Here is a 27,385-nt window from a genome sequence, read left to right on the forward strand (position 1 = left end):
TTTCTCTACTGTTGTTGAGCCTGAAGTGGGAATAGTGAATTCAACTCTTCTGAAGTCCACTGCTTTTCCTACTATTGATTTGACAGGAATGGGAATAGTAAATCTAACTCATCCGAAATTCAACACTGTCCCTACTCATGCTAAGACTGGAGTGAGAATAGTAAATGTACCTCCTGCGAAGTCCAAAACGTTTCGTACTGTAGCTTAAACTGGAGTGGCAATAGTATAGCTAATATTCCTGGAGTCCAACACTTACCTAATATTGGTGAAATAGAACTCCTATTATAATTTGTTTCATTTTTAGCTTTAATATGGTTTGTTTTTATTTTTTCATTTTTTTAACCCCTATAGTGTGTAGTAACCTTCTCCTTTAGCCACTTGGACCTGTGTATATGAAGGACGGTTCTTCCTGCAATACATATTCATTCATAGATGTCCCAGCCGGTTGTTTTAGCAATGCCCACTAATATTGGTTCCTAACCTGGCACAATGTCCACTCATGTCTTTGCCAACACCTATTCCACACCTTCCCCCAGGCAATAGCCTTTAATATTTATTAATTTTAAAAATCTACCCTCAGTTATATCCACCCATGTCTTTGCAAATGCTGCTGCTCTCCAACTAACACAACTCATGCCTGTATATATATAAATTTCTTTATTCGGCTTTTCACATAGGAAAACCATAAAAGGAACATTTAAAAATACATTTACACATATTTACACAAGCATACAATTTACAGTTCATTGTTCCAAAGAAATTCATACAAAGACATTCATAATGATCATTTCAGTTAATGAAGTTAAAACTAATTCCAGGTTCTTTTTTTAAAGATTTCTTCTATGTTTCCTAATACATTTCAGGAAATGTAAAACGATGAAACAGACAGATTCAGAGTCAAGCATTTGGAGGCGGAGCATTGCAGGGCGATATTGCCTAAGACCCCATCGCCTCAATGTTGGTAAAATCCAGATTCTCCTGTGTGGGTGATGAAATTTACAAAACATGATGACATGTATGTTGGATTGTTTCGATTCCCCATCACAAGGACATACAGGGAGAATTTGGTCCCAACTATTACTTTCGGGCAATGTCACCAGTCTAAAAAAATTCTCCAATCTGAATCTTGTTAGTAACATCCTCTCGTATGTAGAGAGCTGGAGAGTTAGGTACGGCTGGATGCCTGTACCAACCCCTGGTATTCACACTAGCAACAGCCACTCATGTTTCAAACTGTTCCTCCCCAGAGTTACTCAGTCATGTTGTTACTAACCATTGTCAGTCTACAGCAAAGCGTGTCTTGAAAGGCTGAATCTATGGCAGATTTCCAGCATAATCCCTGACTTTGTACATGATTTCCATTTAAATTCACTGACCGTAAATTTGTTTTATGTGGAGATCCTGGAACGCCGGCATGGATCCAGTACCACTGGACCTATGTTTGATATCTTCATTACAACTGCAAGGATCTACCCCGACCCTTACAACAACAATGCTCACTCACTCTAGACCAAACCAGTCCCTTTCACAACGAAACCTATTCATGGCTGCGTCTGACAAAATCATGTCAACAATGTCTGGATGCAAGCTTGCTCGATCCACTCCCAACAGACGTGTGTAACACATCCTGTCCTTCCCACAGCAATACCAACTTATGGCTCCCTAAAACCATACCACCCTTTAATTCGCACTCATGCCTGTGCTAAACGCTAATCTTCCTCCAGCACCTTCTACAGATGCCTTGACCAGGCAACCCCTCATCCAAGGCAACAGAGGCCGAAGGAGTGGGTAAGTGGAGTGTTAAGGATGTGCTCACCTGCGTTCTCCCAGCATCCTGGACCATATAACATGGCAGCGCCAGACTCAAGGCGAGGGCGTGTAGCTCCAGTAGATGAGCGGTGCTGGATCCCTGAAGCACAACCTTCTTGGCACTTTAAAACAAAAACACAGCGGGTTAGCAACTGTACAGATCAAGGCTTGCTTTACTTAAGGTAGTCGGCATAAACACCTGACGCTGTTGCTGGAAACCAGGGTTCGAGTCTCAAGGTCGAGTCCACATCCTGTGATTCTGGGCAAATCACTTAATCTCCCCGTGCCTGAATGTGTAATGTAAATACGGTGCTCCAATACCTTCGGGTCGAGTTCGCACTATATAAAATATGCACACAAAAAAACAAGACTGGCTACACATTGAGTCCTGCCACAACATATGGTAAGATGTGATTGGATTCTAACAAAGTAAACACCCTTCAAAATAAGAGTGGCTCTAACGAGTCGCAAAGCAGACTAACGCAGCTCTCCCTTCATTGAAGTTGTGATGTCAGAGTTCCTAGGAATGGGGGTCTCCAGCTGGCTGCTACAATCCGAAAAGTCTGAGCATGCAGAGGCACAAAGAATGCGCTGCATCGTCGCTATATAAGACTCCTCTGTTCCATGTTACAGCCCTGTGGCAGTGCAGTCGAAGATTAGCTTCCCATGAGTAAGGTTTTTTCTCTGAATCCCAGCAACACATCTGTCTGAGTCAAGACACCTGTCAGGCAGCCATGGTGGTTCTTGCAAGCACAACACACCCAGCTATTCTATGAGGTGTGGAATGTGGATCTGCATTATGAATTCAACATTCCTGAATATCAGAGAGACACGCAGCATAATGTCAAAAACAGAATTGTTATTTGCCCTTGCACAATAGGAAAAAACAAGATTAATTTGAATAGAACTGTAGTTGGGCATACTACAACAAATCACACATATGAATACTACAGAAATATCTGTGACAAAGTAGGATTTGAAAATGTAGTGGCGTTTTGGTTTTAGCAGAAGGAAGGTTCCTGCTGGAGTGCCCCAGGGGTGTCCTGCTTTTGGGCCTCACCTTCGTTGATGCTAAACCCTGGACCGCCACTTGATCAGCATACAGTGAAAATCAGGGTAACTCATGGGCACCCAGGGTCCACTTGGCCCCCTTAGGAGTGTTCTGAGCCCTTTCAAATATGAAAAGACCATAAACCATTCTGTAGTGGTCATCTGTTCCTACGCTTGTTGCTGCATTACACTATGAGACAGAGGGGGCTTGATGCTTGGCCCCATGTCCAAGGTCAGCCCTGAAACCCTTGGTCCTAGAAGCCTGTCTGCCTCATGCTCCTTTCCACAATTATCTGGTATTTCTTGTGCCTCTGTCCTGCTGTCTTTTATGCTCGCATGCTCTTTTCAAGAGTGTTGTGAGAGGTCTACTGCCCACACACAGAAGAATTACACACAAATAAATGAATAAATCAGCCCTACAGAAACCAATGGTGTGTGGCACCAATTTGTTTATGTGTTGAGCGATGTCGTAAATAACTCAATGAAGCTTTGTGGACGATATCAATAAACATACACAAGTTGTTACCAATCACGAGTAACAAAACAACTTTGGTGATAATTCATTTTTTCAGCTCTTTCAAGCGGTGTGAATGTCTATCGCAGGCTGCACAAAGAAAAAACACTACAACGTGTCAGATACACTCGCAGTTCAGTATATTTATAAGTGTCTGACGTGGGAAGCTGCCCGAGATGTATTAGGGGTGAGTAATCCTTGTTTTGGGGGAGATTATGTCGGTGTTGATTAGGCCAAGGAAGGAAAGGAAGGAGGGGGAAGCTGCAATCTGCACATGTAGGAAAGGATGATTCTTTTCCTTCTGTTGTTTATCTATGGAAAAAAATGGGCAAAGAAAGTAATAAATGATGGAGGTCAGTAGGTAGGATGAAGTAACGTGAGTGACTTTGGGGTCATCCAGACGTGCGGTCAGGGGCTGAGATACATGCTACTCCCTCAAGTGGGAGGTTTAACGGGGCCCTCATATGAGCAGGTTCTAAGTTTAATGTTAATTGGAGCGAATACAGTAGTAAAGTATCTGGTGTAACTATAGCTGAGGAAACACAGTCAGTTGTAAGGACTGCTCTGGAGCAGGACAAGAGGCACCCCAGAGAGAACCAGCCCACTGGATTAAGGGAACTGACTTTTTTTTATAATTTATTTTTTGACTGAACTTAAAAAAAGATGGATCTAGATGAAAGTCAGAGCACGATTGAAGAGAAAACAAAAAGCAAGATTGTGCCAGTATTACAAAGGCTTTTGTGGTGCAGGTTGAGTAGGCTAATGAAGGCGCGCTAGAGAATGAACCAGGGAACCTGACATCAGCTCGTATTTTTTCTCGGCTGCCTTACATATGAACCATATGTTCTTTTTTTCTTACATGTCAAGGCGTGCAGCCTAGCTGGTGACAAGAAACAGGCATAGAGGAATGCTATAGCTAGTCACTGGATAGAGACCCCAGTGGATGCGCCCGCATTATAAGACAGTGAGGGGGGCTGTGTATCTTCTGGGAGCTCTGCTCCAAAGTTACACAAAATCCGGCCTGTAAAATAACACACTAGATCACCACAACTGATCCCCCATTAGACACACAAGTCCATACAACTCCGTGTATATAAGAGTGAGCGCATTTGTGTGTGCTTGTGCATGTCTGTGCTTGTGATGGCGTTTGCGTGTGCATGTATTTGGGTGTTTTTGCATTAGAGCATGGGATTTTATGTGTGTTTGTGTTCTTGGATGTTTCTGGCTATGTGCTTGTCTATGTGCGTCAGTGCGCATTTGAGAGTGTGTGCTCACATTGGTGTGTGCTTGTGCATGTCTGTGCGTGTGATGGTGTATGCACCCTGGATTTGTTATTTTCTGGCGGCCGCTGTCCTGGATTTTGACTTTAACTGCCTGATGCCTAACCTTAGGATGGCCACCAGAGTACCAGTGTACAGTACAGTCCCCTGCCTGACCCCAAGATCGCTTCCATAGTTTTCCCCTACACGTTGTTTTACTTCCCTGGGTCAACAATTGGACATTGACCAGACCGTGAACCTATCTCCTAACCTGCCTACACATCAGGACTTGGAACCTGCGGAACTTACCCCAGACTATGGAGACCTAGCGATTTAGCTGATACCCGGTAGAGCTACCATATAGCTAAAGAGGAGATGGGTGGTTGACTCCCCCTCCCTGACGTCACCTACCCAGCCGGAACTTGGGCAGATTTTCCCCTCGTCTCTACGTCCTGTCTTCCTCCTACCCCTTTACCCTATCCCCTTACCCTTCCTTGCTCCATTCACCTTGTCCCCTATGTTCTTTAAATGCTTTTCTTGATACTTATGTACTTTTTAACTGATGTAAATTGCAACATTATTGTCCCTCATGTAACGTGCTCTGATTCCATCGGGTCTAGCCAGTGCTATATAATAACTCAATAATTAAATCTGTTCCCATTTAGTACGCTTTCTCTCTTTATCTTCCTCCCTCGCTCCTATCCACTCTCCCCTGAATCTCTCACCTTGCCTGCTAGTCCGCCTAGCCCCCTGTCCTTTGTGCCCTTAGACTAAGCACTCCTTTTCCCCTTGTTGGGGAAAGATCCAATATGTATACTCTGGAGTCTCAGCGTACCCGCTGAGAGTCCACTGCGCCAAGGGAGCCACTCACAGCTGAGGTAGGGTATGGCACCCCTTGCCAAAGCACTCCCTCTCCCCTTTTTGGGGAAGGATCCAGTATGTAGGCATTGGAGTCTCAGAGACCCCTCTGAGAGAGTCCTCTGCGTAAAGGGAGCCTCCCACAACAGAGATAGGGAAGGGATACCGCTTCCCCTGGGATCACAGCTTACTGGACTTTGGACGTTGCTTTGACTCGTCTACCGGTTTGTGTCCCCATCACCCTTCCCCTCCTCTTTCCAAGCAATGACCTTTACCCTCCCCTTCTCTTTCCCGCCTTCATTACCTGTCTACTTTCCCAGCTCCTTCCCCCTCCCCTGAATCTTTCCCCTTTCCTGCCTTTCCCCTTACGTATTTCTGCTTATTGTTTTATCTCGACCTTACAATATTCCTATGTTGCCATGCTCTAATAACTGTGTAACCTTTGTAACGATGTAACCTGTAACTATATTATGATGCTCATGTAAAGCGCTCTGATACCTCCGGGTCTAGCCAGCGCTATATAAAACCGTTAAAATAAAATAAATAAATAAATAAAATCAGCCAGTAGACCTTTTTCCAAAGGCCTAATTCTACCCCCTCTCAGAGATGCGTGCAAGACATGGGCTCCGTTCCTGATAGTAGCTCTGACCTCAACTTACCCGTGTTCGTCCCATCTGCACACTATCTCTCGATGCTTGGCTTCTCCCTGCATTAGCTGGTACAGGCCGACGGCAGCGTGCCCCACCTGAGCTGCTATCTGAAACAGAGTACAGAAAGGAAGTCAGCTAAGCTTGGCATGAAGTGGCCTGAAGAATGAAGATGGGCTGCAACACGTGACTCAGATACTGTGCCCAGTACATAATGTCTATCATCTTAGCTCAATAGTTTCGGCTTTGTCACATAGCACAATAACTTTTTTGGTAATGGACCCTTTGTGGAAATATACTACAGGCAGTGTCTCAGAAGCCTCAGAAAAATTCCAACCTAGAAGGCTAAGATGCCAGTTCAAAAGACCTAGGTCTTGAGTGGAAAGCAGCCAAGAACTGCTTGCCACATCTCAATACTGCTTGTTGCATCCCAATACTGCTTGCAGTATCGCAATACTTCTTGCCTCATTGCAATACTGCTTGCAGCATCGCAATACTGCTTGCAGTATCGCAATACTTCTTGCCGCATTGCAATACTGCTTGCAGCATCGCAATACTGCTTGCAGTATCGCAATACTTCTTGCCGCATTGCAATACTGCTTGCAGTATCGCAATACTTCTTGCCGCATTGCAATACTGCTTGCAGTATCGCAATACTTCTTGCCGCATTGCAATACTGCTTGCAGTATCGCGATACTTCTTGCCGCATTGCAATACTGCTTGCAGTATCGCAATACTTCTTGCCGCATTGCAATACTGCTTGCAGTATCGTAATACTTCTTGCAGCATTGCAATACTGCTTGCCACATCTCAATACTGCTTGTTGCATCGCAATACTGCTTGCAGTATCGCAATACTTCTTGCCGCATTGCAATACTGCTTGCAGTATCGCAATACTTCTTGCAGCATTGCAATACTGCTTGCCACATCTCAATACTGCTTGTTGCATCGCAATACTGCTTGCAGTATCGCAATACTTCTTGCCGCATTGCAATACTGCTTGCAGTATCGCAATACTTCTTGCCGCATTGCAATACTGCTTGCAGTATCGCAATACTTCTTGCCGCATTGCAATACTGCTTGCAGTATCGCAATACTTCTTGCCGCATTGCAATACTGCTTGCAGTATCGCAATACTTCTTGCAGCATTGCAATACTGCTTGCCACATCTCAATACTGCTTGTTGCATCGCAATACTGCTTGCAGTATCGCAATACTTCTTGCCGCATTGCAATACTGCTTGCAGTCTTGCAATGCTGCTTGCAATATCGAAATACTGCTTGCAGTATCACAATACTGCTTGCCGCACCGCAACACTGCTTGCCGCACCGCAACACTGCTTGCCGCACCGCAACACTGCTTGCCGCACCGCAACACTGCTTGCCGCACCGCAACACTGCTTGCCGCACCGCAATACTGCTTGCCGCACCGCAATACTGCTTGCCGCACCGCAACACTGCTTGCCGCACCGCAACACTGCTTGCCGCACCGCAATACTGCTTGCCGCACCGCAATACTGCTTGCAGAATCACAATACTGCTTGCCGCACGGCAATACTGCTTGCAGAATCACAATACTGCTTGCCGCACGGCAATACTGCTTGCAGAATCACAATACTGCTTGCAGAATCACGATACTGCTTGCAGCATCGCAAAACTGCTTGCAGCATTGAAGTGCTGCTTGCATTATCACAATACTGCTTGCTGCACCGCAACACTGCTTGCAGAATCACAATACTGCTTGTAGTTATTAGCCATGGGATCACTGGAGGGCAGGATGGAAGAGAAATGACATGATTTGACTTGTCATTAATCAAAAAGAACCAAGGGGAATACAATAAAAAGAACAATGTAGAAAAAATCTATTTAAAGGCAAGTTTACACTAGAAAATACACATCCCAGATGAACCACCACGATTAAAGCTATCTAGGCGCAGCAACACAGCCTCTGGACTGCACATTCAAAGTAAGCTTCTGCTGGAGATTTAGGGGCTCATCTATGGGATTTTGGCATAGGGCAGGACAGCAACGCACCTTGCAGCGCTGCCCTATGCCAAAGTGAAAGGGCAGGAATAAACAGTATTTAAACAATACAGTGCATTCCTGTCCATTCTCACGGTGCCTCTGCCGTTTCGCCAGCCTACAGTGAACGTAGGCACCCTTGCACCATGGCTGCCTCTGTTGCATGCAGGATTGGTTTTGTGCAGGAAGGGACACATTCCTACACAAAACCAATCCTGAGAGGCTTTTTCCTCTTTCTATGTGTGCTGCAGAATGCAACACACATAGAAAGAGGAAACAACAAGGAGATATAAACACATTCCTCGGGAGGCGTACGGATTTGGCCCTTCGACAGGTTTATATCACTTTGTAAATCTGGGACATTTCAAATTCCATAGTTGTTAAGTGGGAAAACCAACCGCAACGCCCATGGAGTGCCACCCGGGCTCAAAGGAAGGTGACGCATCGATGTTGCCCTCAGTCGCTTTACTTGTGATTCATGAGGCCACTCAAAGGCACACAGGGGGGCTTTGCATGGCTTCATAAATCAAAATGAGACGCCTGCGACACGCATATACCATCCTACCTGGAGCAAAAGCGACGCAGAGCTCTCCTAAATAAGCCCCTTAGTTCTTTGTTGGTGAATTTCAAAATTTGTTTAGCCATGTTGCATGCAAATATAGAGCGCAGCTGTAATGGGCGAGAACCCTGCTCCTCAGCACAGACGTGTGCTAGCACTGTGGGTTAGAACTTGTGATGAATTACTTTCTTAAGTGATGTGTTCCTAAGTAGCCCCATGGTAACTTGCAGTTACAGGATATGCTATCTAAGCAGCTTTTCCACAAAGACACAGATGCAAGTTCTGCAGGGACACCAACCCTCTCCAAAGCCCCTGGGGCTCAGGCAGTGCTAGGAAAGAGTCACTGACAAGTCAGAACACAGAAAGGGCGTGCAGAACAGCAAAGCAGTGGGCAGAGTCAGCCAGATATGTCTATGTGTGTTTAAATCTCAGAAAGCTACTTTTATTTCATGAAGTCTTTGACCAGCCTTTGGGGAATACAAATGTGTAACTTTTCCAGCAACAGCTTTGCCATTCCGGTACGCTTCCTAGGAAGGCTCAATCTGGAAGATTAGCTATTTGTGTCAACCTTTCAGACAGACAAACACTCTTACCTTGCCAACCCCCATCGAGAGCTCCATGTTCACCACAAACACCATTTTGTAATAGCGTTCATCCTCCTCCTCGTCTTCCTGCAAAGACACACGAAAGGTGAAAGAATGAGCTGTGGAGCTTCTGACCTCAGAGGCTTGCATGCACAAGAAACCTTTAAGCATCCTATTGACAATGACACCCTGAGGTCAGCAGTGCAGATACACAGTTGACACAAAGAGGGGACGTGGAGGGTTCATGTGCCTTATAATCTGTGGCAAGATCTTCTCAGCAGGAGTTGTCTTACCACATTCTGGTTTTCTAAGCTGTCGAAGTAGAATATAGCGGCCTCCTCTGCAGACACGTTTCCTGTCAGAATCAAGGCCTGTGGGGCAAACAAAGCAAAAACGACTGATCAGCGAAATGAAAGAGAGGCTGAGCAGACAATCTACTTCTTCCATGTCTTTCAAACACACTAAAAGAAGTTTACTCTATGGTCACTCTTGGCCCCAGGCTGGCCCCTACTGCTGTGTGTGGCCATCATCAGTACAGTGGTGAAATTGTAACCTTAATGTAAAAGATGTTGGGGTGCCGCTCGCAGGCTTGGACTTTGTGCTGTGTGCCCTTCCCTCCCTTCACGGAGCAGCTGACAGGGGAAAGGACTCTCTAACGCAAGACGGAGGAAAGCAATTTCAAGGGGATACTCGGCTCGTGACTGCGAGGTCCAGCGGGCCTTGTGCTGAGATCATTGGCCGCAGCTGGGGCCTCTTCCCGATCCCTCCCACGACCGCACATTACGCCTCGCGGCCCCCGCTTCGCCGAAGCCGCTCGCAGGCTTGGACTTTGTGCTGTGTGCCCTTCCTTCCCTTCACGGAGCAGCTGACAGGGGAAAGGACTCTCTAACGCAAGACGGAGGAAAGCAATTTCAAGGGGATACTCGGCTCGGGACTGCGAGGTCCAGCGGGCCTTGCACTTAGATCATTGGCCGTAGCTGGGGCCTCTTCCTGTATCCCTCCCACCAACTATTTTAGAGACGCCCTTCGACGTGCTAGCGGAACGCAAGCAGGACGAAGCCCGGGCCAAGGGCGGGCCCGTTTGAGCCCATTCGAGCACGGGCGAGACCGACCGGGCCACCCCTCTTGGTCTGTGCCTAGTTCACCTGGAGGATTCTTAACCTCTTTTACAGACCCGGCTGGGATTTCCGTAACGAATAAGGACAATGCCTTCGAGGGAAACGAGAAGTAAAGCCATGGCAACAACTTCCATGGTTGCAGGTACTTTGGACAGTTTCCTCATTAGAGCGAACAACTATTTAACTGTTTTGGAAAGACGGCTCTCAGATGGCATTGAAAGCGCTAGACGATCCCCTTTGGGTCTAATCGCGAATGCTAGAACCCCTGAAAAGGTTGACGATTCGCATACAGCTCTTTTGGACAGTATTGACCAAACGATTGAGTCTGTTTTGCAAGAGCTAAGGTCTACCTCATCCTCACACCGAGACTCACTCCAGACCATACCTGAGGTTGCATCTGCTTTGATAACTGAGGCAGTACAGATCTCCGATGAGGGGAGTGACCCAAATATATCTCATTTACGAGGACTGAGGGGCTGTCCCGAAAAGGAAAAGAGGGAGGCAGTTTAATGGAGGAAAGAGGGCCAAATTAGATCCACCACTTAATAACTCTGAGAATACAATCCATACAGTGGAGTGTGCCCCCCCTCCTACTGTTAATGCTAATGACACTTTTATCAAGCTATCACAAATATAGGCGTCAGCGCTGCCTACCTCTTTTATCTTCGGGGAGGGATCTTCTGTTGGTGGAGAACAGCTTACCCATGCTCTCACTAATGTTTTGAAGAACTTATTAGATCCCCTGTTGGCCAGACTCGACCGTATTGAAACAAGGTTACAAGTAATAGAAACGGTCACCGGGGGTATTGAGGACCATCTGAGAAGTATGGGTAGTACCCAAAGAGTGCCTCTGACGAATGGAGGGGCCCCCTCTTCTAGCTAATTCATCTATTCTGCCAACCGCCAAAAAAATCAATCCCCCCATTCCAGCAACTGTACCTCCATCCAATTTACCTACTCCTATCTTAGTACCTTCCCCCAGGCAATTAGTCCCTCTGCCCTTAGCACAGAAATCCAACTTGGCAGTCACAAAGAACTCAACTAGGCCGGTAAGGATCCCCACTGAGATGGGTGACCGTTCTACCCAGGTCTCAAGTAATTTAAGTTGGAAAAATGTAGTTAATCTACCCCCAGAGGCGGCACCCCACGTAGTAATTCTAAGTGGTGTGCCCGAGCTTACCAACTCTGCACTAGAAACTTTTGATTCCTTAAAAAATAAAGTGATCAGTTGGTTGAACATCCTCAGGCCCCTTCCCCCCCAACATGAGAAGTGAACTGCTGATGGCTGGGAGGGTTACATGAGTGGGAAGCACCACGAAGAAAATCAAAGGTGATTGCATCCTGGTAAACTTTAGGAATCCACAGATCGTTTCTCATATCTGCAATTGGCTGGATAGTTCGGGTAACACAACCATTCAACCGTTGCCATTATCCTTCTTCTATCCACCTTCAAATACCAGATTGCATCCAGGGATTGATGAAGGATGGACAAGGGTGGGAACAGGTTTTCAAGGTAGAAGGCACAGGCCTATCTGTTATGATGCACCTACCCCAGGGGATTATTCGTATATTAACAGGTATAGCTGCCTTGATCAGGTAGATTGACCACAATGGGACGCAGGCTCAGGGGGAAGAGAAGGTGGGCGGGCCCAAATAAATCTCTGTAATAACCATGAAATAGTCCGGGCTGTCCCAGCTTCACTGGGGACAGTGGCGGATATTCCTGATATTGGTCACCTCTCCCGAGAACACTCTCTACCTGGCCCGGTGAGCACTATCATTATCAACGATGAACCCGTTGCGCAACCTCCTGGCGGTCCCTCTAGCTCTTCTGTATTAAAAATCCTTTCCTGGAATGTAGCGGGCCTTTGTAACAAACTGGCCTGCCCTGACTGGGGAACATTTATAGACCTGAAGGACATCGGTCTGTTCCAGGAAACATGGGCGGGGGAGGAGCAATTCGGCTTGGGATACGCCTCATTTTCAGTCCCCGCAAGGTGGGCGGGAAAAAGCAGACCCTCGGGGGGTTTAACAATCTGGATAGCAACCCATCTGGGCTTGCAGTGCTAGAATTATGGACACAGCATCAGAGGACGTGCAATGTGTGATTCTAGAGTGGCAGTATGGCTACAGACTCGCACTAGTCAATATCTATTCGAGACCTGTGAGTCCCACTTCTGTGTCGGGAGCCATTGAAGACTTATCCTCCTTCTTAACTAAGATTCCTGAGGGAGCCATGCTTGTGGTGGGAGGAGATCTTAACTCCCACTTCGAACCACTTGAGGGTTTGCTGGATAGTGTAAATCAGGAGGAGGATGATGCCTGGAAAATTCCTCAAGTGGCAGGCCCTTCGGCAAGGTCATGGGCTCCCCTGGCCGTCCAAATTACCTCCCTGACATTGACACATTCTATCAGGGCATGTAATGGCCGTATGAAGTCTGACATCCCGCCTATGCCCACCTTTAACAAACCAGGGAGGGAGGCTCGACTCGATTATATTTTTGTTGAGTGCAGCGCTTGGGGAGAGAGTGATCACAACCCTTTGATTCTGGATTTCTCCGTGCCGGGCACCTACGAGGACAGTTCATCTTTACAGCCCGGCACACCTAACAAGGCCATCCTGACAAGTAACAGACGTAGGATAAGATGGGACAAGCTGGTCAATACTTCAGATGGAGTAGGTGAATTGTATGCCCAGGTTTACCCAGTATTAGTGGACGTAGCTGCTCTTATCGAACAGCAACTTACCCATGATTTCTACGAAAGGCTAGAAGATCTTAACAAGGTATTACTTAACAGTCTTTCAGATATTTTAAACCCCCCGGGTTTGAGTGGGAGAAGGGTCGGAAGGAAGCCAACCTGGTATAATAGGGCCTGCAGATTGGCAAAAAGAGAACTCCTTGACGCATTGAAACAGAATAACAACAGGGAACTTATAAAGCGCAGGAGACAAGAATACCGGCAGCTAATCCACCATGCTAAGATCGAGTGGGGGAATGAAAACTGGGCGAAGTTAACATCTGCCCTAGTGGTTAAAGATGCACGGAGGTTCTGGCAGATTGTGACCACTGGTTCGGTGGAACCAGAGCTTGCAGTAGGGCCGAACATCGCAGCTGAGGTATCGGAGGAACACTTTAGTACCCTCTATAAGGGGGACAATTCCCAAACGGGGCTCCTCCAAGGTGACATATTGAACAGTTCTGTCCCTGGCCCATCCGAGATTAGGTTCACCCTAGGCGAGGTCCGGGCTGCTATATCTAAGCTCCCCGGGGGTAAAGCTCCTGGGTTGGATAAGGTTCCGGTCGACCTTTATAAACATGAACCCGGGATCTGGGCTCCCTATCTACTAATGATTTTTAATGCAATCCTTGGAGGTATGACAGTCCCAAGTACTTGGCTGGGAGCAGAGTTGGTCCCTATATTCAAGAAGGGGTCGCCTCTGCTCCCAGCCAACTACAGGCCAATCAGCCTAATAGATGTATCGCACAAACTTTTTTCAAGGCTGATTTTGGACCGCCTTTTGGACTGGATAGAGGACTTTGACATTTTAAGCCCGTATCAGGCAGGCTTTAGGAAGAACGTATCCACCACAGACCAGATTTTCAGACTAACTATGTGTAGGAAGGTAGATCCTGACTATGGTTGCCCCCAACTTTTTGCCCTGTGTTTTAGCTGGTTTTTGACATAGTTGGCCTGGGACCCTGCCAATCAGGACCCCAGGCCTACTGCTCTCTCTGTAAAATGGATTCCATGTACCTTAGGTGCATTTACCAATTGGTACTGGGCCACCTTATCAGACCCCGTAACTCAGGGCATAGGTGTACCCAGGGCCTACCAGGGGCTGCAGCATGTATTATGCCACCCCTGGCTGGCCATCTAAATCTGGCACAACTGGCTGCACGACAGCTGGGGCAAGGTGGTGTAATCACCCTTTGCTGTAGATATAGTATTCCTATATCTAACCCTAAAATGGACACATGTATTCCTATCAGTCACTCCTATGGCAGGCCTTAACAATCCTGAAGGCAGAGTGCTTGGAATTATGTGAGATGGTGCTCTGGCATGAGCTGAGCCCGTCTGCAGCTTGCGGATCCAAGTCCTAATAGCTGTTCTATGATAATGCGTACCATATACTCTTAAGTGCATTATAATCCTCGCGGTTATTTGCCAACTTTGGCATCGCTTTATCAAAACATGTCGAGTAAGGTGTCATACGAATTGGAATACTAACCCCTCGCCAATTCTGGCGACGGGGTTAGCATTCCACCCTTCTAGAGGGACACGACATGTATGTAACTGTGAACCCCGGTTAAAGTTAACTCAAGCCTCAGCATCACAAAATGGATGCTGCCACCACAGACACAAGTCTGACCTCCTGCTGCTGGGAGTCCTTCCAGCGAGGGAGGCTTGGACAAAGGGTTTCCTGTCAGGGGCGGTGCTAGCACCATCCCAGACAGGGTTTTGTGTATCCTAGGTAGGCAGGGCTGAATAGGAAGGTGACTGCGAGTGGCACCCCGGTGCTCACTGTGCATCTGCCAGTTTGAACCAGTTCCAGGGGCACACCAGCCCCTGAGCTGGGGAAAGTCCGGCATGGGAGAGGGGTGTAACCACCCCCCTTCCTGGTCCCACCCATGGGCAGGACCTAGTCCCGCACCAGCCCCTTTCTTTAGTATAAAGGTGGGAGCGGGGACCCTTCCAAATTAGATCATCTTTGAATCCTGAAACTACTTTCTACGAAAGGAACTCAAGACTTCTTCTCAAGATTTCTCCCTTGTGACTAAGGAGTAGTCACCCTGCATCTGCGGGCACCAACTAAGAACACTGCGGTTTGCTGCACGTCCTTCCTCCGGAATCCGACTAACCAGCACGACGAGACCCGGCTTCCCTGGCACCTCTGACCTCTACCTACATCATCAGCTCAGCAGAGATCCGTGGGTGTGACGAGACCTCGAGGGACCGGCCATCTTCAGAACTGCACGACGCTTATCCAGCACGACTGCCGAGGGATCCTCGAGTGAGTGCTTTGGGGTTTGAGAAGCCCTAACCCTGAGCAGCTCCAGCACCGAAGTACAGCCCCCCAGCATCCACGAGATCGGCGTGGGGCCCTTCTGCTCTTTGCTGCTCTCCGCGTTGTCCGGCTACTTGCCTGCTGGCTTGTAGCCCTCTTGACGACGCACCACGACGACATCACCGCTGGTCTGGTTGCTCCAGACAGGCCCTTGCTCCCCTCAAACAGAGGAGCACCCCGGACCCTCCTGGTCCACTCTAGACGCCATTTTGAGTCCACCGCGTGGGCTTGCATTTGCCAAGACTTGTTGCCCCAATCCTGGGTCCAGCGACGTCGACAGCAGATACCATTGTGGGACAGCTCGCACCTCCATCCTGGTCGCCGACAACGCCTCCTGGTCCGAGGGACTGCAGAGCCCAGCGTCGCCCACTCACCTGGTCGAGGTGACTTCGTCCGGTGCCATCCTGGTGCCCATCTAATCACTGGCTAGTGATTCAGAACTTGGTCCCCTCTGCTTACAGGTATCCATCTTCACCGATCCAGGCTTGGGTCGCATTGAAGTTCATCACTGGTCGCCTGCCAGCAAATTCTTCTTTCAGGCTCCATAGACTGCAACGAGGATTCCCGACGTCTTTTCAGACCTATGCAGCCGCAGCCCCTGGGCTAGGTAACCTGAGCATTTTGGTGCTCCAGCATAGCTTAACTATCTAAGTGTCCAGATCCTTTTTCGTTTCAGCTCTACCTAGTCGGATTCGTCCGATAACACTAACTTTACGAAATCTAGCATCCATAGACTTTGTCCCGCATCCCGCGTGAGAGTGCATACTCTGCACCCGATCTCCCTAGGCCTCCTGCTCGTAATCTGAAGGTTCAGTAGTCCAGTCCTAGCGATCCTAAAGCCTATTAGAGTAGTACTTACCTGCTAGTAATTTCGCATTCCACTTTTAGAATATATGGTTTTCCGTGCCCCTCGGGCATTTGCGTAAATTGTGCGACTTTCAGAAATTCTTTAAGAGCTTTGCATTGTGCTTAGCCCCCTGTCCTCATAAAGAGTCCAGGGCTGTTGTGTTCTAAATAAATATACTTTTATTTTCATAACAACTTGTGTGGTGTCCTTTCACTTGGTGTTCAAGGGGTATATGTGATGGTATAACAGCTGGCTTAACACACCCTCTAGAGTTTAGACTAAAGACTGCTCTTGTCCATGCTACTAGGATAGCTGGTCTAAAGGTTGACTTACAACCAATCATCAATAAGGGTCGTTTGGAATGATACACAGTGATCACTAGAATAGTGAGCACTACATATCAGGCCAACTTCTCACACTATGCTCTTATGGAAAACGGTCAAGGTAGAGGGCGGCTCATTATACACTGTTTTCGTAGACCTTCGTGCGGCCTTTGATCTGGTCCCACGTTGGAAACTCTGGAGCGTTCTAGGGGACTGAGGCATCCCGGCCCCCTTTTAAACATCATAATACGACTTCATACTCAGAATTTCGCAAGGGTCAGGTGCGGGAGAGAAGGCAATTTGTCATCTAGCTTCTCCGTTGAAAGGGGTGTAAGGCAGGGTTGCGTTCTCGCGCCTACCCTGTATTGCCTCTACATCAACGGAGTAATCCCCCATCTGAATGCGGTCCCCAATAGAGATGCCCCAAGGCTCATTGGGTCGGGGATCTCTGCGATTATGTTTGCAGATGATACCCTGCTACTCTCTAAGACTCCGATGGGTATTCAGCGAGTCTTGGATGGCTTTGTTACCTTTTGCCATGACCGGGGGCTGGAAATAAATACATCTAAAACGAAATTCATGATTTTTAATCCTCCAAAAACATCACGCCCAAACCCTGCTATAGGAGGTGTTCGGCTTGAAAGAGTGCAGACGTTCGAGTATCTGGGTCTGACTCTCAATGAAAAGATGACCTGGGTTGAACATCAGATTATGGGCTAGATGTAGGTAATTCCTATTTACCTACTCTTAAATACCGAATTTTACTGATACTGTATTTAAGAGTGGGTAAATAGGAAGGGGGCAGATGTAGGTAATTCTTATTTTAGAATTACCGAATCTGTATGATTCGGTAATTACCGATTCTGTAATTACAGAATCGTATTTGCCATTGATTCCTATGGGCATTGAAGCCCATAGGAATCAATGGCAAATACCGATTCTGTAATTACAGAATCGGTAAAATTACCGAATTTGCAAGGGTGACAGGGTGTCACTTTGACACCCTGTTGCACCCCTGTTTCTGGCTTGTGTGCCATGTGACACACAGACATGCCCTTAGGGCATGTATGTGTGCCACATGGCACAGGTGTACATGCACAGATGTGCATGTACACTGGAATTCATTATTTACCATGGAATAGTATTCCATGGTAAATAACGATTCGGTAAGGGTCTGTGGCACTGATTACAGTGCCACCTACATCTTGATTTACAGAATCGGTAAATTTACCGATTCAGTATTTTACCGATTCTGTAAATTTACCGAATCGGTAAATATACCGATTCTGTAAATAAAATGCCCCCTACATGCCAAATTCCAAATACCGGTCGGTAACGGCCGAAATCGGCCGTTAACGGCCGGAAAATGGCGACCTACATCTGGCCCTCAATCTCAACTAAAGCTCTCTCAAAAGGCTGGGGGCATTCTTAAATTGCTAAATAAATCCACGCTAAAACCTATTGGCCCACCTCTTGAAATTTATAAAATGCAGGCCTGTGGGGCGGTAATCTATGGTGGCGAGTTGTGGGGCCAACAGTGTGCCCTGCAATTACCGTCACGGAAAACAAGTTTCTTAGGCAGTTGGTATCTTTGCCTACAAGTACACCTCTGCTCCCCCTAAGGCTTGATTTGGGACTGAGACCATTGAAAGAGGAATTGGGCCTTAAGCCTTTGACTTTTTGGAGGCGACTCTGGGTAACCCCAGAACTCGCCACTTATAGGTAAGAACTAGCGGAGCTGTTAAATCTCCCGAATGCACGGAAACTTCCCTGGCTAAAATACATAAGGCAGGAATTTGAGAGGCCAGGTTGCCCCCTATTGTGGACTAACCCGGAACAAGCGTGTAGAAGCACATCCCGTATAGAGCTGGTTAACTTGTACTATGATCACAATCTGTCTGTCTGCTTATTGAATGCCCAAATGGGGACACTGTCGAGCACATTCTTAGCAAGGAAAGACTATTACAAAATGGAGACCGTTCTTGATGATATCAGTCCTACTGGTCTTAGGAAGCTGTATCTGCAATGGAGACATGACTCTCTGCCAACTAGAGCCCTTACTAGTCGTTGGTCCCCACCTACTTCTAAAAATTGTCCCGCCTGTACCGCGGAGCTAGAAAATGATGTGCATGTATTGTTCTTTTGCCCGGCATATCGGACACCCAGGAAGAACTGGATTGTTCCAATTTGCAAAAACCTGGGGATTAGGCAGTGTTTTCAATCCTACTGAATACTAAAAACTGATTTATCTCCAGTAATTGTTTTTGCTGTAACTACATTTTTAGCTAATATGTGGAACATCAGAAGGAAATTTATTGTAAAATGAGATCCAGTCTATTTGTATAGCTTCAGGGTGCCGGAAGGTTATTAGCGAGGGTAGGGATTTGAGTCAATTTTCCTTTTAACTTTCTCATAATGTTTTTCTATTTTAGTATGATGAAATAGTTTTATGGGTACGATGTATCTCTGGTCTTTTTATTGTTAAAATGTAATGTTTCCAGTGGAAATTTTATTGTTGATGCATTGTGACCTCTTTGATGACATTCATGTCGAAATAAAGATGATAAAGAAAGAAAAAGATGGTGGAACAAAGCTGTGAGCCAACTTGTTTCAGGCACGCATGTGGTATGCATGTGCAAGGCTACACAGTTACTATGTTCTGCCGACATGACAGACTGAGAGGAGGTTTGGGGATGTAAGTGGGAGGAGAGATCCTTCAAGAAGGGTTTGTACTCGTGACAGGAGAGATCTTGAGAGAAGGGTGGGTACTTGTGACAGGAGAGACCCGAGCCTAAAAGTACAGATGACACTATAGAGGGATTTCACTTCTAAATGTGAGACTCTCCTTTACTACTGGATCCTTCCGCAAAAAGGGGAGAGGGAGTGCTTTGGCAAGGGGTGCCATACCATACCTCAGCTGTGAGTGGCTCCCTAGGCGCTGTGGACTCTTTCAGAGGGATCACCGAGACTCCAGAGTATAAATATTGGATCTTTACCCAACAAGGGGAGAAAGAGTGCTTAGTCAAGTGCACAAGGGACAGGGGGTTTGGCGGCGTTGCAGGCAAGGGGAGAGATTCAGGGGAGAGGGGATAGGAGCAGAGGAAGTAGACAAAGAATGAAAGAGGGAAAGCAGGGGGGGGGAGAGACAGAGCATGAAAGAGGAGGGGGGAGGGTGAAGGGGGCGCAAACCGGTAGACGAGTAAAAGCGCGTCCAAGGTCCGGAAAGCTGTGATCGTAGAGGAAGTGGTATCATTCCCACATTTCCGTTGCGAGGGACTCCCTTTACGCAGTGGACTCCCTCAAAGGGGCTCCGAGACTCCAAGGCCTACATACTGGATGCTACCCCAACAAGGGGAGAGGGAGTGCTTTGGTAAAGAGCGCAAAACAAACATCGGTTCTGAGTCTTACCAAGAATACTAAAAGGAGGAGAGTGGAATTAACTCACCCACATCTTGTCTTTTCAGGCCATGCTTCTAACAAAGCCTCCTTTCCTCCCTTTACTCAACTGATTAGTGAAATGAAGGAAAGGCTGAGCAGCCAATTTACTTTTTCCAGATCTTTTGAATCCACCAATAGAAGATTCCTCTATGGTAACTCTTGAGAAACCATGATGCCTTGTCCGGAAACAGGGTTTATCAACCTTTTAGCCTTTTTAGATTGCCCAATCAGCCACTGACTAGTTAGGAGCAGCCAAGCCTGCAAAGACAGATTCCCAATGATTAACACTCCATTTAGACAGGCTGGTGTATCTGCGGTTTAGAGAGCAGGCAAGATTACATTCTCAGTGTTACATAAGTAAAGAAATAGCTATCATGGATAGGATAGACTGACAGAGGACCAGTCGGAAACATTTTGAGATATTTCATAGCTCTAGGAAGTACATAAATAACCATGAGATGACCTCTGCGGGATGCAGTATTAACTTTAAAAGGACCTCTTAGATCTCATATGGCAGAAATACAACTGTCCCAGTGAAGTCCATCAGGTGCAATGTCTCACAGGACTACAGAAATGGATCAAACATTGTACACTGAAAATTAACCTTTTTGACACAAAGTCTGCCAACGTACTTACTCTTAAACTACTTGAACTAGAAGGCTCACACGTCCAGATTGCCCACAGTTGTGAAGAGGAGTTGTTGGCGAGCTGCCAGCTTCGCCACCCCTTTCTCTGGCATGTCAAACTTGTTGTGTCTCATTGTTATTTTTTTAATGAATGATGAATGTTTTTTACATTCTTGAAAGCTGGAAAAGGGAAAGCTCATATCTACAAGAGATGCGTTAGCCGCATAGAGTTTGGGATTTTAGAGGTACATAGTTATATGTGCTTTCTGTGACACGTAAGCCTGAAACTGGAGGACTGACAGAAGATTTTTAGAGTCCTCTTGCAAAACTTTGTGTACTCAGATGCTGCTACTTGTAATCTTTGAAACAGCTTTGAGGATAATCTACGTAAGCATGCCTGAAGTACAAATAAAACCGGCCCATGAAATGAATGCTCAATTTCCAAGGGTCTTACTGTTGTACCAAACATATTTGCCTTCAATCAAAGTCACCTCTCGCTGAACCTCACAATTTTGGGGAATTCATTTTTTCCATCGGGAAGCCTTCCATCGTGACTGTTGTGGTTTTTAAGTGAAACCCCATTAAAGAGGTGAGTAACTTATTTTTTCCAGTCATGCTAACAATAAAAGTATGCGGTACTGGTCATTTGTACTCTTTAAGCCTATTGACGATCAACTCAAAGCAGACAAGGCGTGCAGATGTGCTCAGAAGAGAAGAAAAAGAAGGACCAGGAGCGGACAAGAAAGAGGGCATCGGTGATGAGCCTTGGGGATATTTTTAAATGCCCTGCAAAGAAGCAGCAACAACACAAATACATCGGATTTCATACCTTCTTTGCTTCTTCTTCTGGGATATCCAAGTCCTTCAACTGTTGGAGGTACTCTGGGTTTGCCCCAGTCCTTGTGGGACCCTCCGCGGTGGCGGTCGGACTGCACGGATCCATGGCCAACACCTGGAGAGGGGAAGGAGAACTTAAGAGTCGGACCACTTTGGACTCTCACCTTGAGGTTTGAGGAAGTAGTTCTTTGCCATTCCACACAAAACACTTCAATAAAAGGTGTGTTGTTCCAGGACACAGAATGTCATGGATGCAAAAGAAGAAATCAAGGGAAACTGGTTTACAACACACAGGGAATGAGTAAAATCAGATCCACTCACACATACACTGCTTATAGCCACGACAAGGAGGAAGATACATGTGACCTTGGCCAATACTTCTGAAACATTCTCTCCTTATTTTCTGGGAACATTTCCGCAGCCCTTGGGGAAGGGGCAGTCAGAAGCTTGTCCTGAGACCACGCTCGTGCTCCTGCCTTGTTATGATGCTGGATGAGCCGGGTCCATTATTAGAATGGACACAAAGCTAGGACTACCTGTTCGGTCAATACAGAGTCCGTATGATAACAGCAAGTAAATAGTTTCGAACATATGATTTTACATTGCACAAGGAATTATCGCCGTGGCCCCAGCATGCAGACACCGCAACACCACCCCCACAGAAAAATTGTTGCGGGCTGACTACTCGTCGCCAAACTGAACTGAAGACCAGGCCCACTTGAGTTAGCAGGTAGCCGTTATCCTGGGACCCTTCAACAGGGTAGAGTCCCCACCGCAGCCAGGAGTAACGGACTCCACAGGGAACACCCAGACTGAACATCTCATTGGCAACATGATGGAATGTGCAAGACAATCCATCCCTTCAGGGGTAACACATCAGGCTTTATACGCTAGGTCTTATGGTACCAATCATGAGTGAATTGTTAGTTGAAGCTGGGCACTGGAATATGAGGAGCCCCATATGTTTTTGTTTTCTTTAGTTTGAATGTGGCTGATACCACAGTGTCTCTTTGATTCCTGCTCTGCCTTGCATCTTCCAGTGATGTCCAGGTTCATATTTCACCGATGTCTACCGGCATAGTTCAAGTGATTTACCGGGGACCCAGATGCTTGCTTGCTACTGATGCCAAGCTGTGTCTCCTTGTGATGGTCCAGCATGAGTTCCTGAGAGCCACATCTTTCCGTCAATGCCAGGCATGAGAATGGGGCAACCACTCACAGAATAAAAATGTAATGATGAACATTTAAAATTATTACAATAAAAGGGAAAAAACAATGACACTCGATCCACTACTTTTTTTAAACAGCAGACGGGTATCTATAGATTCATTATTGTGTGTCAGATGGTTTCTATGAGACCGCCGTATGTTACAGAACATGCATACATTTTAATCAGACCCCGAAACATGATATTTCACAACACAAAATATACCAGAGTGCAAAGAATCGTTCTGGAGCTTGGTGACATATTTTAGTAAGTTTCAGTGGGTGCCATGTATAACAAAAGATAAAAATGTATTACAGAAACTAAGTTATTATAACATAGATTCCATCCGAGCTGAATAACAAAACTACTCCGCTGTGCACTATTTTATTAATGTACATGAATGACGATAAGAGTTCCCCGTCTTCTTCTAATCCAATGAATAAATGATCAATAAATGTATTTAATCTTTGAATAACAAACCTGTCAGTCCCAAATACACATCGCCGTAGCGCTTCTTTAATCATTCAAAGGACTGACTGTCAGAAAAGCTGCATCAAAAGTCCAATACGTTCTGCTCCGATCCATGCGCAAGTCCATGTCAGATGTGGTATTTATTCCGCTCTGCCGCCATAAAACCGACGCTTTAATATATAATATTTTCGCCAAGCTGCCCTAATATTGGCTACGAAGCAACAGGCGTAGAAACTGCATAAACTTATATTTCAAGGCCCTTTTAGCCGTCTTAGAAGAAAAACCATAGACTTCGAAGCCTTGAGATACAGAGTCTACTCATTTCCCCACGGAACATTTCGATGTTGCTCAAAATGAGAAGTCACCAAATTTCAAAGTACATGTTTTAAGGGCGGAGGTCTTCCAGTTGAGTTCATCGTGTGTCAGTGAGGGAATGTCAGCGAGTGAATGTCAGCGAGTGAATGTCAGCGAGTGAATGTCAGCGAGTGAATGTCAGCGAGTGAATGTCAGTGAGTGAATGTCAGTGAGTGTGAAAAAATGCCACACCTGGCACCACCGGGTCAATACTGATATACAAAAGTCGAAGTCAGCCCTAGACGGCTGCTCGCCCAGCCGACTCGCCACTCTAGTCTGACGGAGTGCAAGAGGAGAGCTCTCCACCACCCGGCCCAGGGGCTGTTGTTCTGGGGGTCAGTACAAGTGCGGACACAAGACACAGGTAGGAGGGAGTCTGGTACCCCAGCAGTGCCCCTCCTCCTCTGTCACACAACTAACAGCCTGTGTTTGAATTCCCATTCAAAGACTTCCAAGGACTTTCTACTTGAAGTGCAGTCCAAGCATCATCTATGTATGATTTGTCCCACGCGTTGGCTGCACCACGGCTTGACCTCACCTCGGACGCAGCACCTCCAGTGATGGGTTGGATGACGAACACTGCACCAGTCCAACACCTTCAGTGGTGCGCTCTGACAGGGCAGCCGTGGAGGTTGATATTGGTACATTTTGCAAACAAGCATTTGCAGTGTAATAGGTCTCGTATTTGCGAGAGTTTAAGCTATTGCCATGGTATCTGACAATGCCTTTTATTTATCTGTTTTGATAATTAACACTTACATATTTTATTTACAATGCCAAGAGCTCAAACTCTTGCAAATGTGAGATCTATTTCACTTCAAAGAAGCAGCCGCCTTTGTCCCGGGCTGCTTGGAAAGTGAAAGCGCGCATGGTGTTCTGAATTCTGCAGGAAAGCATGTCGTGCCAGCAGGTGGAGAAACTCAGTAAAGGAAAGAGAGCTTACAGACTTAAAAAAACATACTGTGTAACAACCAAAGTAAAAGGGCCAGTCCTCATGGGAGGTTAGAAATGAACACAAGGCGGTACTAAAGAGGGAGTAACAAGCCTATTAACGAATCAGAAGCCAGCATTTACGAAGGACAATGACACAAGCCAAGGACAAATATGAGCGGAGAGTGGGCGGGGCTTCAAGTCTATACTCTAATATAGCATGCCACGCAGAGCAGCGCATGCGCTGCTCAGGCTCGACCTAAAAACGGGAGATTTAGACTGAGTTCAGTGCAGTAAAATGCAGCAGCTTCCGCAGAATTAAGACCGGTGGGGCCGCGGGGGGAAGGGTGGGGGGGAGTTGGGGGAGATTTTGAGAGACGACCACGAGAGAAAATTAATTCTTTATTTATTTTTCTCTTACGTCGTCTCTCGAAATCCCCCTCAGTCGGCCCCACTGCGCTTACTTGCAGCAACCGCGGCTGGTAAAATGCCTGTTTCCTTACAGTTTATTATGAGGTGCTCTCTTTGTTAGAAACCCCACCAAGCGAGTCTTTTCTCACTGCAACTATGAGAGTTCTTGTTCTCTTTCAACACTCAGGCAGAAATACTTCAGGTCTTGCCAGGTAGTTTAATCTGCAGGAACAATTGATTGCACGTGTAATCAGAGAGCAGTGGTGAACCCTCAAAGAGCCATGGAAATGGAAAAATGTTTTAACTACAATATAAAGCAATAACACTGCCCCCAACCACCCTGAAATAAAGCGACGTATTCCTTCAAATGAGATATGGAATACTTCTGGAGTTTTTCCAGAGTAACTCAACGTAAGTGCTTCTTTTCAAGCCTAACAACCATGTCTTCTTCGTGACGAGCAAAAGCCAGCATTATACCTCGTTCCTCATTGTCGAGTCACCCATGATATATTATTCAGACTTAGTTTTGAAAAAGCTGGCAGATAATATTGTTTTAGTGAGAACTGAGGGGCACCAAGGCTTCAGAGAGATCTCAGTCGCATCGTTTCCAAATTTAAAAATGGATTGGATATGCCTAGACAATAATGGGCCAGTATTTATTTGCTGTCTACAACCAGTCCCATGTTTATTTCTAATTAGAGGTCACAGTTTATTCGGGGAGTACTCCCCCGATCAGGCTTTTACACATGAGTTGCAGGCTCTTCTCTGTTCACTTTAGAATCTCTCAATCCTTCTGAAGAGAAGTGTTTTTTTTAAATAATCTACTGGTCCATGGGCCTAAATGCTGCAATAATCTACATGTTGGGTACAGAAAACCCCCTGTCCCACCTATTCTTTATATAATGTGTATTAGAGCAGAAACACTAACATATATTTATTTCATTTTGATGAAACAACATTTTTTCTCCCAACAACACTAAAATATAAGGTCTTCTCATTATTCACTCAAAAGTACTGTTAGGTGTTTCTTTTGCTTGCCCTCCACAGCGCCGCGGCCACCGCGATTGCGCCGAGACCCTAAAACACAGCCCTATCCTGTTTTACAATATTTCGAAAATGTTTATCTTTTTCAAGTGAGTGGGAGAAGAGTACATGTGCCCCCGGCACTAATGTTGAGAAAGTTGCCTTTTCTCCAAATGTTTAGTCAATGACCTGGCCTGGTGGCCACCATTTCTAGGCTGATAGAGGGAACGCTTTCACAGGGACGTAACCCGGGTAATGCGGTGTGGGGGGACCCCCAAACATTCAAGATGGCCACAGGCAGCCCAGGGCCAATGAATATCTGTAAGAAATGGGCCCCTGGAGGGAGGGGGTTGCCATCACTCTGTACATGGTTTTGCTTTCATAGAGCACTTCCTGCCTTTTAAGCTTTCTTCAGGTATGACACTACTTCCTGTGCTTTGGACTACAGAGGTGATTCTTCTAAAACAACTCTTGGGCAATTCAAGTTCCGTGAATGACAGGTTTCACTATGAGCCAGTCATAAGTGGCTAATCTGAGACACATTTGAAGAATAAGAGGGTTCTCTTCGCCTCACCCACTCTGAATTTGTAAGCGTTATCCAAGTTACTGTGGGATCTCAGGTGTAGGGAAAGGATAACATAGAAGTAGAAACACAAAGATTCAGTAGCCAAGACAGCTTGGCTACCGAGAGCTCAGTGAATGACAGCCTTTTCCCTCAATGCAGGTTCTCGCCTGCGGGTCGGTCCAATAACTCGGGTTCAGGGCTTTTAACAACCCTTATAGCTGGAGGCCGAAGGGCCACGGTGCTGACAGAGCCCCCCACCCAGTCAGGGAGGCAGGTGGTAAAATAAACAGACAGGAACAGAAAGGCACGAAGGTTCGTCGGGGAGAACTGTGATTATTTTGAGAATAATGACGAGTTTCATAAGAAAGACAGGGCAGACACGTTAATGACATATAGGCAGATACATGCTTTCCGCTATTGGTGCAGAGACTGCCACCGAAGGAGCAATTCGAATATGCTTTATTAGTTGGTGTACATTTGTGTTTCTAAAATGTTAGTGCATTGGAGGTGGTCAAGAATTACAACACACCCCAGCATCAGCGGCAGAGAATAGGGTCGCGCGTGAGGAAGAGCCATACAGAAAGCAAGCCCATTGGCCATCAGGTCCTACACAGAGGCTGAGTTGTAAAGCAAATATTACAACAAGGAGCATGCAACAGGAGAGGGGCTGTTGTCCATGCAGAGATGGACGCGGCCGTCAGATGTCCCTAGAACATGAGGTTGGGGTCAAGTAGACGCATGTGTGTCCAAAGTGTCGCAGCAGTATATAGGATCCTCCGTCCACTCTTTCTCGGAAGGAAAAGGCCCGCCTTAGAGTAAGACTCCTTCGTGAGGAGGCGAGCTGAGGCTCTGGATCTACGCAAGTT

At 46.5% G+C, this 27,385-nt stretch overlaps 1 protein-coding gene across 1 annotated transcript in view; it reads right to left on the reverse strand.

Annotated features, from left to right (window-relative positions):
• Positions 1 to 27,385, reverse strand: part of LOC147693145 (putative peptidyl-tRNA hydrolase 2) — a 71,850-nt gene that overhangs the window by 2,687 nt on the left and 41,778 nt on the right. Inside the window, exons 2-6 of the mRNA XM_086939393.1 lie at positions 21,551 to 21,673; positions 9,595 to 9,672; positions 9,311 to 9,388; positions 6,150 to 6,247; positions 1,817 to 1,931 (exon numbers count right to left, since the gene is read on the reverse strand). Coding sequence (XP_086795519.1) covers positions 1,817 to 1,931; positions 6,150 to 6,247; positions 9,311 to 9,388; positions 9,595 to 9,672; positions 21,551 to 21,664 — 483 coding nt within the window. The 5' untranslated portion in view covers positions 21,665 to 21,673. The remainder of the gene's footprint in view (positions 1 to 1,816; positions 1,932 to 6,149; positions 6,248 to 9,310; positions 9,389 to 9,594; positions 9,673 to 21,550; positions 21,674 to 27,385) is intronic.

This window comes from Lissotriton vulgaris, chromosome 9 (assembly GCF_964263255.1).
Source record: "Lissotriton vulgaris chromosome 9, aLisVul1.2, whole genome shotgun sequence".
Taxonomy (NCBI): Eukaryota; Metazoa; Chordata; class Amphibia; order Caudata; family Salamandridae; genus Lissotriton; species Lissotriton vulgaris.